The sequence below is a fragment of the Anguilla anguilla genome, chromosome 14, assembly GCF_013347855.1.
Source record: "Anguilla anguilla isolate fAngAng1 chromosome 14, fAngAng1.pri, whole genome shotgun sequence".
NCBI lineage: Eukaryota > Metazoa > Chordata > Actinopteri > Anguilliformes > Anguillidae > Anguilla > Anguilla anguilla.
The window spans coordinates 25,523,326-25,539,298 of NC_049214.1; the positions used below are offsets into that span (position 1 = coordinate 25,523,326).

General features: G+C 43.7%; 1 protein-coding gene across 2 annotated transcripts; it reads right to left on the reverse strand.

The window, feature by feature from the left end:
• Positions 1-2,423: 2,423 nt before the first annotated feature.
• On the reverse strand, positions 2,424-15,063 carry LOC118213353 (eosinophil peroxidase-like). Of its 2 annotated transcripts, XM_035392263.1 has the most exons (16): positions 14,944-15,063; positions 14,614-14,682; positions 14,106-14,193; positions 13,756-13,931; positions 13,303-13,435; positions 12,310-12,439; positions 11,839-12,039; positions 11,321-11,654; positions 9,208-9,368; positions 8,689-8,947; positions 8,316-8,486; positions 7,802-8,039; positions 7,441-7,640; positions 5,023-5,060; positions 4,621-4,674; positions 2,424-3,626 (listed from the first exon to the last, which is right to left on the reverse strand). In XM_035392263.1, exons 2-16 carry the CDS (start codon positions 14,678-14,680, stop codon positions 3,603-3,605), a joined length of 2,274 nt encoding a protein of 757 aa, XP_035248154.1. In that variant the 5' UTR covers positions 14,681-14,682; positions 14,944-15,063; the 3' UTR covers positions 2,424-3,602. The 2 variants fall into 2 exon arrangements, with proteins under 2 accessions (XP_035248154.1, XP_035248155.1); XM_035392264.1 differs by lacking the exon at positions 4,621-4,674.
• Between the last annotated feature and the right edge of the window lie 910 nt (positions 15,064-15,973).

Below are 15,973 nucleotides of genomic sequence, written 5' to 3' on the forward strand. Positions count from 1 at the left end.
ATTGGGTATTTTCCTAGATCCAAATTGCTGCGGTAAAACATTTTCATGTTGGGTGTGTGCACATATTTTGAGCTTGCTTTAATACAAATTTAGTGTACACAGTAAAAAAAAAGTTAATTCAACTCTATAGCCTACATGTTACAACAGAGTAGGACCATCTGCAATCTGTAAGAGTTCATTTAATGCAGACAATGTGAGGACTAATTATTGGTAAATCATGCGATCTCATTAGTAAATTGCATTAGTAAATTGCAAAAAAAAAAAATATATTTTTTTTTAATCAGGTGTCTTGGCGGGAAATCGCTCTGTCAGTCTTTTTCCCAAGTACGGTACCTAAAGGCGTCATTTTCCCCCAAGCTACTTGAGCGCAAACCACGCCCCGTAGTTGCAACATTGGTCAACAAGATGAGAGGGCTGATTAAATTCGGCTCGTGTAGCCGCGCCGGGTTTGGTCTTTGATGTAATAGTTTAAAGGCATGCTGGCTGGCTACAATTCATTGGATCTCTACCGCGATTTGCTATTTGAAGACGTTTGAGTAAACTGCTATGTAATATATGCTACATTCTTGTTTGTGCTTTGAGTTTGGTCTTTTCAATTTACTGCACTATGTATAGCCTAGTTTAAATGTGCGAGTGTGTAGGAATTAGTGGCATCTAGCGGTGAGGTTGCAGATTGCAACCAACTGAATACCCTCCCCTCACCCCTACCTTTCCAACGACGTAGGAGAAGCTACGGTCGCCTGTACGTTCCAAAAAATGTCACCGTTTAGGACAGCATCGAGTAGCCAAGTGTCAAGTGCTGAAGTTCCTTTTTTATGGGATTATACACTAATTAAAACATACTTATGAATATTATATTCAATTTCTGCCAAGTCCGTTCCGCTAGATACTAAATTCTACACACTGCACCTTTAACGCGTGTTAAACCTACCTAAAGGCGTTGTGCTTACCTGCTTACCACTACACACAGTATAGCTGCACAGACGAATTTGAGGAGTTTGACCGAGAATTTTTTAAAGATCGGATTGCTTGACCACAGTCATAATTAATTCACAGATTAAGTTTTTTGGTCCCAAATTGGCACTTAACTGAATTTGACCGGTTGTTTGAATAGGAACTACATTTAAGTTATGCAGCTCCAGGGGGTAATTCGCTTCTGCGCTGTAAATTGTAACACTGACAGAGAACATGTGAGTCCAGTTGGGACCATATATACTCTGTAAGAGTTTATTTAACCCCGAACAATTTACTGTGTTGTTTAAGAGGTGTTGGCATTATAGAGCCCTAGGCCAACACAAAACTGAGCTGCACCCTTTAATTCAGTTCAATTTAATTTTATTTGTAGGCTATAGTGCTGTTTACAGAGACACTATCACAAGATGCCTCCCAGTGGAGAATTGGGGAAAAACAGACCTGAATCACTAGGGAAGGAAATAAGTTGCTTTTCCACCGCATGGTACCGGCTCAACTCGACTCGACTCTACTCGACTTTTTTGGTTTTCCATCGGGCAAAAGTTGTGGATAGTACCTGGTAAACGGTAAACGGACTGCATTTATATAGCACTTTTATCCAAAGCGCTTTACAATTGATGCCTCTCATTCACCAGAGCAGTTAGGGGTTAGGTGCCTTGCTCAGGGACACTTCGACACGCCCAGGGCAGGGATCAAACCGGCAACCCTCCGACTGCCAGACAACCGCTCTTACCTCTTGATCTATATCGCCCCTGGTACCTGGTACTTTTTTGGTATCACCTCTGTCGAGGTTCCAAGCGAGCTGAGGCTATACCAAAAGGTGACGTGAAAACACTGCTGATCACTGTTTGGTCAGAGCAACGTGTTTCATGCGGCGTCGCTAATGACAACCAGCTACATTAACGGGGGTACTATCTGCAGTGGAAAACGAAGTTCCTGGTACCAAAAGCGAGTAGAGTCGAGTCGAGTTGAGCCGGTACCATGCGGTGGAAAAGTGGCTAGAGAAGGATTAGGCATAATAATGTATAATTATGAGGTGAGCATCAACCGCTGCATATGTAGAGGTCTGGGTGTAATATGGAAAAGCACATGCCTGTATTGACGCAAAGGCTATTTTGTGTACAATGGTGGTTATTTATTTTAGATAGCCTGAACAGTGTCAATCTCTCTGTGTTGTACAGGTATGAGGCCTACCCCACCAACTCTTAGCATATTGTTCTGGCATGAATCAATAACATACATCTATCGAATTCTCTATTGTATATATTTTTCATTATTATTTAAGTGAAATTGTACACAAAACTGGAATTCAAAGCTTGTTGTGCTGTGCCATGAAAAACACAGAAATCAGTGTTCGTGCACTAAAAGAAATGGCATGAAAGCAAGAACATACAGCATGCAAGATCAAATATACAAGATATCATAAACACAGCAGCCGTTGCACAATAATGTATCAACCGGCACTTTTTTTAAGCAACTTTTTTATTGATCCGTGAATAATTTCACATTAACTGGTGCAGCGTTTTTATTACGGTTTATTACATGGAGCAATTATGGCAAAGCAAATTGTCTGGGCGAATCGACTTTGAGCTGGTGTTTACCATAACCATTGACTTCGTCATCTTTGACCAAAGTGTCACAATCGGGTGTCTTGAGTTAGAAATGGGTGAGCTATGTAAATCTTGGGACTCATTTATTAAGCTGTCTCCTGAGCACGGATAGCACATCCCAACATTTCCTTAGCTCTCATTTCGTAATGTTCAGTTAATGCTAACCATGCTTTGTGATGTTGGCTCGTTTACCAGCTATCGATTAGCGCCCTTCCAGCCGAAAGGCTGAGGTCTAATTTGCCATAGCGTTGCCCAGGGAGTGCGAGGGAATCGGAGATCTTACTTTCCCTGGAAGAAAACAGAAACTGAGGCCTGGTTGCAAGGGCAGGAGGGGACTCGCGAGGGTGTTCCAGCTAGTGGCAGACAGCGGAGCTGAGGTGGGAGTCGTGGTGGGGGTGGGGGTGGGGGGAGGGGGGATGTTTTTTCTACACTGGTGTCTGTCTCCGAAACAGCCATCCCTTGCACATCAAAAAGAGTCAGCATAGAGATGTATGTAAAAAAAAGCAGCTGAAGCAGTACTTGTGGAGATCAATAACCAACTAAATCTGCTCTACTCGGGCAACATTCATGTGGGTTTTTGTGAGATCAGCCATGTTTGGTAGATCCTTTGTATGGCGGTTTATTTTCTGAGGATGTTCTTCTTATTGAAAAGTTTTGAAATTATGAAATTTTGATTCGTTTTTATTGTCTGTGGTATATCATTTGATGTTTTTGTATTGAGAACGAGGAAGATGTTGAAAATAAGGGTTTGCTAATGCTCTTAATGTGCTATCCTCTGGGCACAAATTGCACTATATGATGTATGCATTCTTTTACCAAAACATAAAATCAATCCGTCAAACAAGCAGGTAGAACTCAGGCACTGCTAAGGTAAATGCCTCTGGCTACATGTTGATGAGGGTTCTGGCGGTTGGCAATGATCTCCAGGAGGATAATAATTTGATTGGGGATAGTTGAAGCTCAGTTGAACAGTGAAGGCCTAACTGCTGTCTGCCAGACTCTGGGGGCCACGAGAAACCTTCAGACCTGGGGGCCCCAGGGGATCTGTAAAGGAGAATAAGAATCATACACTCTCAAGACAATCACAACTCCACCTGCTATTACTGTATATCCAGCTGCTGTACACACAACACTTGCAGTAAAGTAGAGACAGTAAAACTACATAATACAGCTCATTACACCTCTTCAACACACACACACACACATACATGCATACATACACATACATGCACATACACATGTGTGTGTAGAAATTGTCCATGTGTAGGTGTCCTATTGTCAAGGAAGTTACACCAAGTATTCACTGTCCAATATCAAGATGAGTATTCAACAGGCTTTATAACTATTGTTACAGACATAGACAAGCTGCAGTTACACAAGATATAAATGAAAGAAGATAAACCATATCTTGGCTCTCACAAGGCAATCACAAGAATGCTCCAAGACTAAGGTTCAAAAACCAGCAGACAGTAGAATATTCCAAAGAGACCTGGCCTGAAACCTAGAATGCCAGACCTAGATTCCAACTAAAATGTAAAGACAAGCCCACATTTTATGTAGTTGAAAGAGGGGGAGGGACACCCCTTTTTCTCCTGGCATACTTTATGATCTGGGGTGGAATTCAAGGGTTTCAGATTTCTTCCTTTTTATATATTATTATTGGTTCAGGTCAATCTACAATACAACACATTGTTTTAAGGTTATAAGGAAATGAACCCTTTCCAGGTGAGCATTATGGTGACAAGGATACAAGTTACCAAGTTACAAAGCAACAAAGAAACCAAGTTCCAAAGCCTGCAGTAACACTTTGGCTTCTGCTTATTCTGGTATGGCCTGACCCAGATTCTTCAACATAGTTCCCGTTGGTGTATTAACCAATTTTAAGGTATGAAATCCTAACAGTATAAGGTATGTTGGTGTGAGGTTTCCCTGGCCACCCCTGTTGACACACACATAGACACCCACGCACACACATGTACTGGGCATCTGTTGCTGCAAATGTTTAGGGGAAGACAAAGAGAACAAGGTCTCATTTTACCTCATTGTCCTGGATATTCCTGTCACCACTTTGGATCAGAATCTCGTTTTGAAACTGAAATTCAGAGAAGGTAGAGACCTGTTGACCGCATGTCTGCTATTGGAGGCGGGGCTTCTCGCTGAACTGAGAGGAAGAGCTGGATTCACATGGTGTGCTTGGATAAAGAAAACCCTGACAGACTAACCAGAAGGTTTGGATTCATGCTATTTTAGAAATCAATGCTCTTCACCCACAGTTATCAGTAACTGGAGGAAAACCTAGCCATTAGATAAACACACTGCAGGACTGGATTTCCTGTGGTTGATTTCACGTAAGATCTTGTGAGGCTTGGATTGGTGAGAATGAACATGGTTTTAGATGGCCATGCGAGCAAGCAAACAACAGTATTTTCTTTCCACTAACCTGGAATTTGCTGATATCAGTCTGGTTGCCATCTGAGCCTGTAATGTCAGACATCACAAATGACAAAATGATGGTGACAAGTTGTGTGTGTGTGTTTATGGGTGTGTGTCTGTGGTTCTGTGCGTGCATGCAAGATTATAGGCAAGAAATTAGCGCCAGCAGAAATCGAATTTTTACTGCATGACTTGAATTTGTACTATATGTACTATTTGTACTATATACAATTAGACAATACAGGCTGCATGCTAACAGTGTTAGCTCTATGAATGGCTGCCAATGGATGGCACTAGCTTAGCTCCTTCCTTAAGATCTACTCTAATCCATCTCTAGTGATCAAATTAGTCTAGCATCATATGCAAATTTAACTTGTTTTACATTAGCATTATTGCAATAACTTTCTGCATCAAGTTGGAGCGACCGATTCAAAGCCCTGACCCTTGCCTACACTGCCGCCAACAGGACAGCCCCCATCTACTTGCAGGACATGACTCAATTCTATGTGCCGGCTCGACCACTCCGTTCTGCGGCAGCAGGGCGTCTTGCAACCCCTCCCACCCGCCCAAAGGGATCACAGAGCTTCTCCACCCTAGCTCCCCAGTGGTGGAATGAACTCCCCGTCCCTCTCCGAACCTCCCCCTCACTATCCATCTTCCGCCGTGGCCTGAAGACTCATCTCTTCAGACTATACCTAGAATAACCACCACCACGCTGTGTATATATATATTAAAAAAAAAAAAAAAAACCCTTTTTCCTGTCACTTGTTACATGTTGCCCCATCCCTGCACTTCTTGGTAAATTGTATTTGTCTTAATACTCTAGCTTATTCTTCTGCCTAGTTTGGCTTTGCAGATGTTAGACCAGGATAGTGTTCTTTGTTCTCGGCTAGAAATAGCTTTACAAAATAAGTAATTGTACCTTACTGAACCCGTGTTCAGCAGTTGTCTACGATCATGAAAATGCATTTTTTGTACGTCGCTTTGGATAAAAGCGTCTGCTAAATGAATGTAATGTAATGTAATGTAATATAGGCTAACTCTATAATGGAAAAGGGCTAGCTTTAGCTAATTTGACATATCCTTTATAATTAATGTGACAAATGTGTTACCATTAGCTAGCCACAAAGACATCTCTGTAAACTCTTGAAATCTTGTGTTCACTCTTGAATTCCCTGCTGAAAATTCGAATTTAAACCAGCGTAAACTGGTCAAGCTGGTTTAAGCTGTGTTTTTGACACTTTTAGCTGCTACCCAACCAGCTGTTCACCAGCTGAGCAGCCTATATAGTCAGCAAGTCCACCAGTTGACCACCAGCTTACTCTAGCAGCTTAACCAGCTTTCACCAGCCACAGGCCAGCTATGACCAACTGGAAGTTCCAAAAATACTGGTTAAACCATCTTAGAATCCCAGCTGGTCTTAGCTGGAATTTTCAGCAGGGTTAGCCTACCTGCCAAAACAGCATTCAAATGATAGTATGATTGCAAACAGTAGACAAGTTTTTTAAATCTCCATTGTTGTTTACAATTGTCATTTAGTAGGTATTGGTAACAAAATTACAAAAATACGGACATGCATACACGCAAGCTATGCAATGATATTTTAACTTTGCTACGACAACAGCCATAGTATGTAAGTCTGAATTAATTATTTCTGTGTATTCCAGACAAATACCTTGCTTATTTTGTGTGAAACATTATGCTTTAAAGCACCAGAGACCCGATAGACCTGCTATTAAGATATGACATTACTTCTTTGCATACATCATTTGTTTTTGCAGGAGCACTAACGTTATTGGCCATATCATATAAATACATACTGCTGCAAGTAAAAGCTTAGGCTACATGTTGGTGATAAAGTCTAGCCATATATGTAGGTTTGTTTGGTAAGGCTGTTCACTTCTATTCACTTCTTGAAAATTAAAATCATTTGTAGCTACTAGGTATTTCAAAATGGCAGTTGGTTTGCTTGGTGAAACACGATTCACAGGAAGTTTGCAGTTGAGTAATCACCGAAGTGAAGCACTACCTAGCACACTAGAATTTATAGCTAGCAAAGCGAAAAGTTACATTCACTTTTCATATGTGCTGCTTTTTTACTTGGAAAAGCATGGAAGGAAAAAACACAACTTAAAAAAATAATAATAATAATAATTTGCTAGTTGAGCATAGCCTTCGCTACGAAACTGGAGGATTTGCTTTGCACCTGTGAGTCAAGTTATGCAATTCAAATGTAATTTTATAATACAATTATTCAGTTAAAGCATTACAAATTCAAATTTCTGCAAAACAAATTTGAGTTCCGCAATTCAAATTCAGTTTCCGCTAATGTCTGCACTTAGAAAGTGTCTGCATGTGTGTAAGTATGTGCAGTAATATTAGTGTCTTTATGTTTTCGTCTTGTCTAGGTTAGGGTGTGACTTACGTTTCTGGATCCAGGGCCTGAGGTCAAAGGCAGGAATGGCATTACACTTGGTGTAGCTGAATACACGCGTGCGGCACAGGAAGGGGTCACGGGGGACGTCTCTGATGCCTGTGTTGTCACAGATGATGCGGGCCAATGAGACACTGGCCAGGGAAGCCCTCTGTCTGATGGTGAACACGTCCTTGTTCTGCCACCACAACCTGAAATGTGTATCGGGGTCACGTTACTAACATTGCTGATATTCCTGTGCACTGACTCAGAACAATGGTGCGGTTAGAAGAGACAAGCTCATAGCAGACAGCTGCTACTACACAGTCAAATCCTAAAATTAGAAAAAAACCAAAAAAAACTCCCAACTCACCTGTCTCCCTGGCGGATCTTCTGAAACTGATTGGCGATTAGGCAGGCAAAGAGGGGCCCCACGCGGCCCCCGGGGACGAAGGGCTCTGCGACGCCCCCCAGCCACACGTCGATGTTGGCGGGGGTGCCGTACAGCTTCAAAAGTCGCTTAGCCAAAGAGTGGTTTTTCAAAACCCGAGCCAATTGCGCTAGGTTCTTTGGCTGAGACAGGCCACAGAATCTACGCCATTCGTTGTAGCCTGGAGTGAACAGAGGAAGAGACAGAGATGAGCACAGTGTGAATCAGAAATAGTACGGACAGAAGGATGGGACAAAAAGACACAACATTTCAGGGATTTTGGGGATCCAGAGAGTGGAGCGGGGCAAGGCGTTGGGGAGGGTGTGTAGGTAGAGGATTTGCCGTAGGGACTGGGGTAGAGGTGCATAGACAGGGGGAGGCAGAGGAGGCGCACTGGGGAGGAGGGCAGGGACAGGAAGGGAGGTGGAGGCACAGTGGGGTTCATAATAATCCTCACCAGGGATGCCATGGTCACGACCACGCTGCATGTTCAGAGCACCCAGGTCCAGCGCCACGTGGTCGGTGAACTGGAACAGCCTATCACGGAGCGAATCCACCATCATCTGATCCTGTATGTTGAGCTTGGCGGGACGGCCAACCAATCCCCGAATCAGGGGGTCTATCCCACCTGAGAGGAGGGGGAGAGCTGAGTTTGCTGGATGTGTGCAGGTAACCCCCCCCCCCAACATGTGTCCCATACCAATGCTTGTTTATCATCACTTATTAATGACTAGTGATTTTCTACTGGAGCCCATATCTCCGGCATGCAGTGCTACAAGTCTACAGTGAGTCCTCTCTAAAGACAGAAGACAGGCAGCTCTTCTACAAACCTTCAAAGACCACCCTCCAGGGGGTGAAGAAAGCCTTATGCAGTGGCACGCTGGGGAATTTTGTGTGTTCCTGGTAGTTCTCATCCAATCGGAATATGAAGGGCTGGATGGCGAGGTGGGCGAAGCGGTAGGCAGCCGTGGCGAAGACGTTGGCGATGGTGGGGTCCACTTTCTCATTGTAGCCAGGGTATTTGGAGAGGAAACGAGAAAAGGCATTGGGTCCAACGATGGCTTTCAAGTAGTCCCGGAATATGATCACCTGGAAGGGGGTTGGGGAGCGGGAGCGGGGGGGTGGTGGGGAACAGCAGAGTTGTGGTCTATATGCAGCGATACTGGCTAAAAGCTTTAGAGAGGGTTCCTGTAGTTACTTAAGCAAAGTCAGAATGTTTGAGTAGAAATCGCAGGTGAACAAACAAGCCTCAGGCCCTGACCGTAGTGCACTAATCTCGCTGTGTCTCTGGGCCCCTTTCCTCTCAAACTGAGGCCCATTCCTGTGGCGCCCCCTGGTGGCGCTGTTACCTGATGGTAGCCGCCCATGATCTTGCGCGCCTCCTGGTAGAGCGTCTCGCCGTTCCAGTGCGGGTTGAGCTGGCGCAGTGCCCGCGCCAGGCGGTTGTGCTCACGCAGGAACAGAGTGTGCAGAGAGGTGAGGCCAGTGTTCTCATCCACACGTTCGTCGCCTGCAAGAGCGCGCAAAAGGGTTACATCACCAGGTTACGCCAGGGTAGAGGGCAGCAGTGTAATACAATGACTGTTCAGTTGCACATGTAACCCGAAAGGTTGCAGGTTTGATTCCCAGGAGGGCATGGTATGTATTAAGCATCAGCAACAGTATGAGAAATCATTAGTACTGCAATAGCAACTCATATCAGCCTAAACGTTGCCATCGGTTCCTATGTGAGGATTGAACGGGTGGTGTTCAATTTATTACTGGACTAAGAGCTGTTGACATCATGAGGGACCTGACCAATGGCCAATAAATGTTTTAGTTTCATTGCGTATCCCCACCCATAGTTTCAGGCTATTTAAAAGTATTCTCTCCTGCTAAAACAGCCTCTTTGAGGGTAAGTGAAATACTCATTTGCCAAAGAGAATTGTGGTCTGCATCATCGATATCGAATACTCTACTCTCCTCGCAGGTTCATTTCTATGAGTTAGCAGATAATGGACAACACCAATAAAGTTGCAGACTCGTGCAATGAAGTTCAGATACTTTACCAGCACTATTATTGTTAAACTGAACAGAAATAACTAAAGTAATGTTTGTTACAAACTTGCATTTTTGCTTCTTTTTTTGGTATATCTATGCTTACGACAATGCATTGGAATTAGCGCATATTATTAATAGCATTCATAAAGACTAACAGTGGTTGGGAGATTGTAAGAATGATACATCTTTGAATTTCTCTACATTAATACACATTAAACAACAGATAATTATTTTGTTAGATTTAACAGGAAACTTATTAATCATACTACTTACAGCCATGTATCTCTCAAGGTTCACAAAGAACAAAAAGCTAACATCAATCATCTTATCTTAAAATGAGCTATTTAACAGTCACATCACAAAGTGTCTTTTAATAAACTTAGCAACAATGGGCCTCATTCACAAAATTCTTCATAAATTGTTTTTATTTTGGTCTTAAAAATATTCCCACGAAAAACCAAAATGGGATTCATGACACATGTGCAGACCTTTGTTTTTGTGCATATCCCAGGTGTATGAGATGATGAATGTTCACTTTGTATATTTTATGCACAATCCTGTTTATGTGATTAACGTAAGGAAAAAGCCATGAACAAATACAAGATGAATATCGAAATGTTCTTACACACAGTTTATGATCAAATGTAATCGTATATATGTTTCCTGAATGAGGTTCAATGAAACTATGTAATGTTCTTATCAACATTAGGCTATATTGTAAAATAGGACGTAAACTAATGTTATTGAGAAGAGGACTATAAATAGTAAAGAACATATAATGTCATATTTCAGTGCAGAAATATACATTCACCTTAAAGGTTTGTTTGCATCAAAGCGTGTGCTGGAAATTATTACTGAGAATCTGGGTTAAAAGTTGAAATTCACACATAGACCGGAAGGCCACAGAATTTTGAGATGCTTGTGTAAATTTTACAAATTGCATTTGGTGCTGTTGAGCATTGGGGATATTGTTTGCATGTCTAATGTGTGTTTTTTTTACCCACGTGTGTTTGTTTACTTTTTGGTGGGACCGTTTGGCAGGAGTTCAGTGGGGCGGTAGGGTAGCAGGGCATCTTGCCCTTGCCTAAACAATCCTGAAGCTTTTTTAAATAGGGATTTTATGCCTGATTTGAAATGTGTATTATAGTTATTGAAATTAATTTTTAATAGACATTTGGTGGATGTGTGGTGAATACATCCCTCTTTGATAATGTATGGTTATTTAAACTATTTTCAGCCACTTTACAAAGTGGTTTTAATGTGATTGTAAAAAAAAAGTGTCAACATATTTTACTAAATCCTCACCTCCCCGAGAAATGCAATGTCATTCTAAAGCTGTCTCCTGCCTGATATTTGAACCTCTTGTTGCAAACTGTGCACTACGCTCCTACACAGACAGGGGGCGACTCTGCTGGCACTCACCTGCTATGAAGCAGGGCACCTCTTCCAGTCCAGAGGAGTTGGTGATTTTCCGACGAGTCGCGCACATGTTGGGCGCCTTGGTAGTGAAGGGCAGGAGCTCCCTGCCCCCGTCCTTGAATCTCTGGTTGATGCGCAGTAGCCCCCCGTTGTTGGTGAAGTCACGCAGGTTACGGGCCAACGCGTCCTCCGAGCCGTACACCTGCCCCACGTCCAGGTAGGCCGTCAGGGAGTTGATCTGCTCCCGAACGTTGTTCCCCTTCTTGCAGGCTGGTGCGGAGCGCATGAAAGGGAGGCATCTGGTATTTTGGGAAAAACGAGGGTCCTCCTTCGGGATCTGATGAAAGACAGAAGGGGGGTAGAATGGGGATCGAGATCACACTCCCCAGTCATGTGTGTCTGATCGAAATGTCTGCACTGGATAGGAAATATAGCGTCCAATTAAAACAACAGAAAGTATGTGGAGTTTAAATGGCAGATGGAACGTGTCAAAGGTTGCTGAGAAGAGGGAGCGTGCTGACCGGAATGGGGAAGCAGGGGCTAATTCGCTCGCAGGTTGTTTCACAGTTGACGCCGTTGCTGAAGGAACGGATGCTGGGAGACGTCGGGGTGGAGGTCAGGTCGTGGTCGACCCACTGGCCAAAGATGGTCAGCAGGAAGGTGAACGCCTGGTCATTGCCCACCCTAGATGCGGCCAGAATCCTGTTGGAGACCTCTCGGACCTCGAGAAGGGGAAAGAGAGACAGAGAGAAGGAAGAGAGAACAGGGTAGTGAAGGGTTGATAGAAGGTGAACGAAAGAAGAGAGGTGAAGATGAAGTGAGGGAGAAAGGGAAAGGAGGAAAATTTGGAGGTAATACAAAACATGCAAGCTTTACTGCAGCTGCAATGTGTGCTTGCCTCACTGTAGTAGTATCATGCTGCTTTTATTTGTCTCATCTGGTTGTTGGGATGGTTATAACACAACAACAACAATAATAGTGATTACAAATACCAGGGGGAGTAAGAATCCATTGTAGCTTCTTTTGGGGTCCCATCCCCTGGGTTGGGAGAACCCATCCTCGTATTTAGGGGGCAGCCAGCGGGTGAAGGGCGTGTTGGAGGCCCCACGCAGAGGAAATTTCCTGGGAAGAGATGAAATAAAATGGACAAAATGTAGCCCATTTGAAGTAAGTGTTTATCAGAAATGAAATAACGTGACTGTGGTCGATGCGGTCTCCTTTCAGTGTTCTCATGCCTAGTTCTTGGCCAATCAGTATTCAGAATCTGCTCAACTGACCAACCCCTCTGAGCCAGTCAGAAGCTAGAGACAGAACTCGGTTCCACCCTCTTCTTTTGAGAGAATTTCACGAGGAACAATAGGCGAGTATCAAGCAAGTAGTGGTGAACATCTCATTCCAAAACCATGAGCATTAATATGGAGTTAGACCTGTGTTGTTATGCCTCCCAGTCTACTGGGAAGGCTTTGAATTAGATTTTGGAACATGGCTGCAAGGATTCGCTTCCATTTAGCTACACGAACATTGGAGAGGTTTGGCACTGATGTTGGACGTAAGGCCTGGCTCGCAGTCGGCATTCCAATTCTTCCAAAAGGTGTTTGATGGAGTAGAGGTCAGGACTCTGGGCAGGCCAGTCAAGTTCTTCCCCACCAAACTCAGCATCAAATAATTTATTTATGGACCTTGCTTTGTGCATGGGGGCGTTGTCATGCTGAAACAGGAAAGGACGTTCCCCAAACTGTTTTTCCACAAGGTTGGAAGCGCACAGTTCTCTAGAATGTCATTATATGCTGAGGCATTAAGATTTGCCTTCACTGGAACTAAGGGGCCTGGCCCAAACCGTGAAAAACAGCCCCAGACCAAGCGGCGTCGAGATGCTTTTGGTCACATAGTGTACCTGCTTCTGCTTTGCTACAGGCAGCACCTCAAGAGTCAAATAATCGAGTCTTGGCTTCCACAAAGGGGGCGTGAAAGGACGTGTCACTCACAGATTGTTGCAGACGCTAGTGGCAGTTCGGTACGTGTTGATCTTTGGGATCAGGTGGCAGGACGGAGGCCGGACTCGCGCTGCACAGCCTGTCAGACGGGCGATGGTGCCCAGTTCATCAGGGGTGAGCAGATCTGAGGGAGAGAGAGAAAGAGAGAGATTCTGTGAGCTTATGGGAATGAAAGGTGGTCTGTCTGTGTGTGTCTGACGGAGTGTGGCACAGTGGGTAAGGAACTGGGCTTGTAACCGAAAGGTCGCAGGTTCGATTCCCGGGTAGGACACTGCCGTTGCACCCTTGAGCAAGGTACTTAACCGAAATTTCTTCAGTATATATCCAGCTGTATAAATGGATACAATGTAAAAAATGCTATGTAAAAAGTTGTGTAAGTCGCTCTGGATAAGAGCGTCTGCTAAATGCCTATAATGTAATGTAATATCTGTCTGTGTCTCAGACCTGTAACATTGAGCGAGCGTTTGTGCAGGTGGTGCGCCCTCTGCTGGATCAGTGTGAGAGTGTAGTCCATGTAGTCTGCAGCTCGCACTGCTGAGCGTGCGTCCCGGGCCGGCTGCTTCAGCAGACGCAGAACATCTGAAGGCCTGGGCGACCCCTTCTGCACACGGGACAGACTCCTGTCAGGGACAGACAGACAGACAGAGAGAGGCACAGAGTTATGGACAGCCACATACCTGGCTCTTCACTGGGGAAGAGGGAACATGCACACACACACATACACACGCATGCACTTATAAACACATAAACAAATTACAGTGTGAAATGATAGTGAGAGAGTGTTGTCCGCTTACTCTTCTCGTGAGTATTTGTAGGCTTCATCAACAGTCCTCTTGGCATCCTCCACAGCACTAAGAATGAACGGTCCCCCCAGACTCTCTTCTGCAAAGAAACATATATGAGCATGCACACACAAATACAAACAACTGTAAGTTGTATATGAGCACTATAGGTGTAATGGGTAAGGAGCTGGTCTTGTAACCTAAAGGTCACTGGTTCGATTCCCTAGTAGGACACTGCCGTTGTACCTTTTGAGCAAGGTACTTAACCTGCATTGCTTAAGTATATATCCCGCTGTATAAATGGATGCTATATAAAACATTTTTTTAATTCGCTCTGGATAAGAGCGTCTGCTAAATGCCTGTACTGTAATGTAATGTAATGGTACAAGCACTGAACATTTAACAAACGAACTTCAAACATGCATTTCATGTATTTCTAAACAGGTTTAAGGGACTCTCATGACTACGCTCATGTCCAGTCTTAGCTTGTGTCCAGTGATCCTTGTGAGGGCTCGCTCACCTGCAGAAAGTTGGTAGGAGAAAGCCAGGCACAGCCCCAACGCCAGGAAGCATGGAGCACGATTCATCTCTGAAAGGCCAAGAGAGAGCCTGGATGTTAGTTACTGCATTCAAAAACAAACTGTTACCGCTGCAAGAAACATATCAGCTAAATTACTGCAGTATATATATAATATAAATATAAATATACTTATTTTTAACTTTAGCCTTCATTTTCAAGCTCTGAATTTAAAAGGTTATTCATGCTGAAGTTAATTACGCTATTTTTGCATACTTGAGGGTAAAGAAAAAGAAATGGGTGGTCAGGAGATGAGATTAAGGAGTTCTTTACCTGAACAATCACACAACCTTTGTGCATGGCCTTCTTGAAGAAAAGTTCAGATGTCTTGCTCTATCTGCATCATTCTGTCCTTTATTTATATTCTTTGCTGAGCCAGCCCCTCAGCCTCCCTGCCCCGTCACAGTTGATGTCGACGGCTGTTAAAAACTCTTACTTCCTACTCAGATACTACCCTATAATCACTCAGTAATCACGCATTCACAGCTAGGCATGAACGATGTAACAAGCTATGTACCACTTGCCCAGTAAATTAATCTTAAGCATGCTACTATGAATCTTGTCATTTCAAATTATAAATAAAACCAGTATAAAGAAAAAAAACCTCTCTGTTTATCACCTGTGGCATCACTGAGGTAAAATATTGTTATGTGGAGTTGGAATTGGTCTTCTAAAAATTTGGGCCCTCGAACATTGGTTCCTCAAAAACAGGAAGGATCAGATGTGTAAAGCATTAGGTATTTTTTTTAACACAATGATGTGCATATTAAATGAACTTTATTGTCACCTTTCTTCCACTGTCCATCAGACACGGGGGGGGGATCCTGCTCCCCAGTATAAGCTTTATGGTCATTTTCCTGCAGGCAAGTCACAGACAGTTCCCTCACTGCAGCAGAATCAAGTTAGATTGTGCGTATCAACCTTGTATGGTATAACCTATTGATCCATCTTGTGGCTCTTCGGTGCAGCTAAGGTCATTGTCCACACCCTCGTCTTTCTGTTTGTTCCATCATCTTGCGGCTTTTCGGCAGAAATGTTTTTGTTGCCTTCACCCTCGTCTGGTCTGTATTCTTCCCCTTTTACCCGTTCCTGGGAACAGTCACTTCTGTGTGGCCCTGGATCAAAGTCAGGCCTCGGCCTCAGTATGACAGAGCTTATGAAACACAGCAGTTCTTGGCATTTGGATCGGTGACGGGGGCGGGGGCTCTTGTGGGTTGAGATGGATTCACGTGAGAAACGCGACAAAGAATCCTGCATATTATGCAACTTTCAGTTAAATTTTGTACTTCACGACTGTTAATCG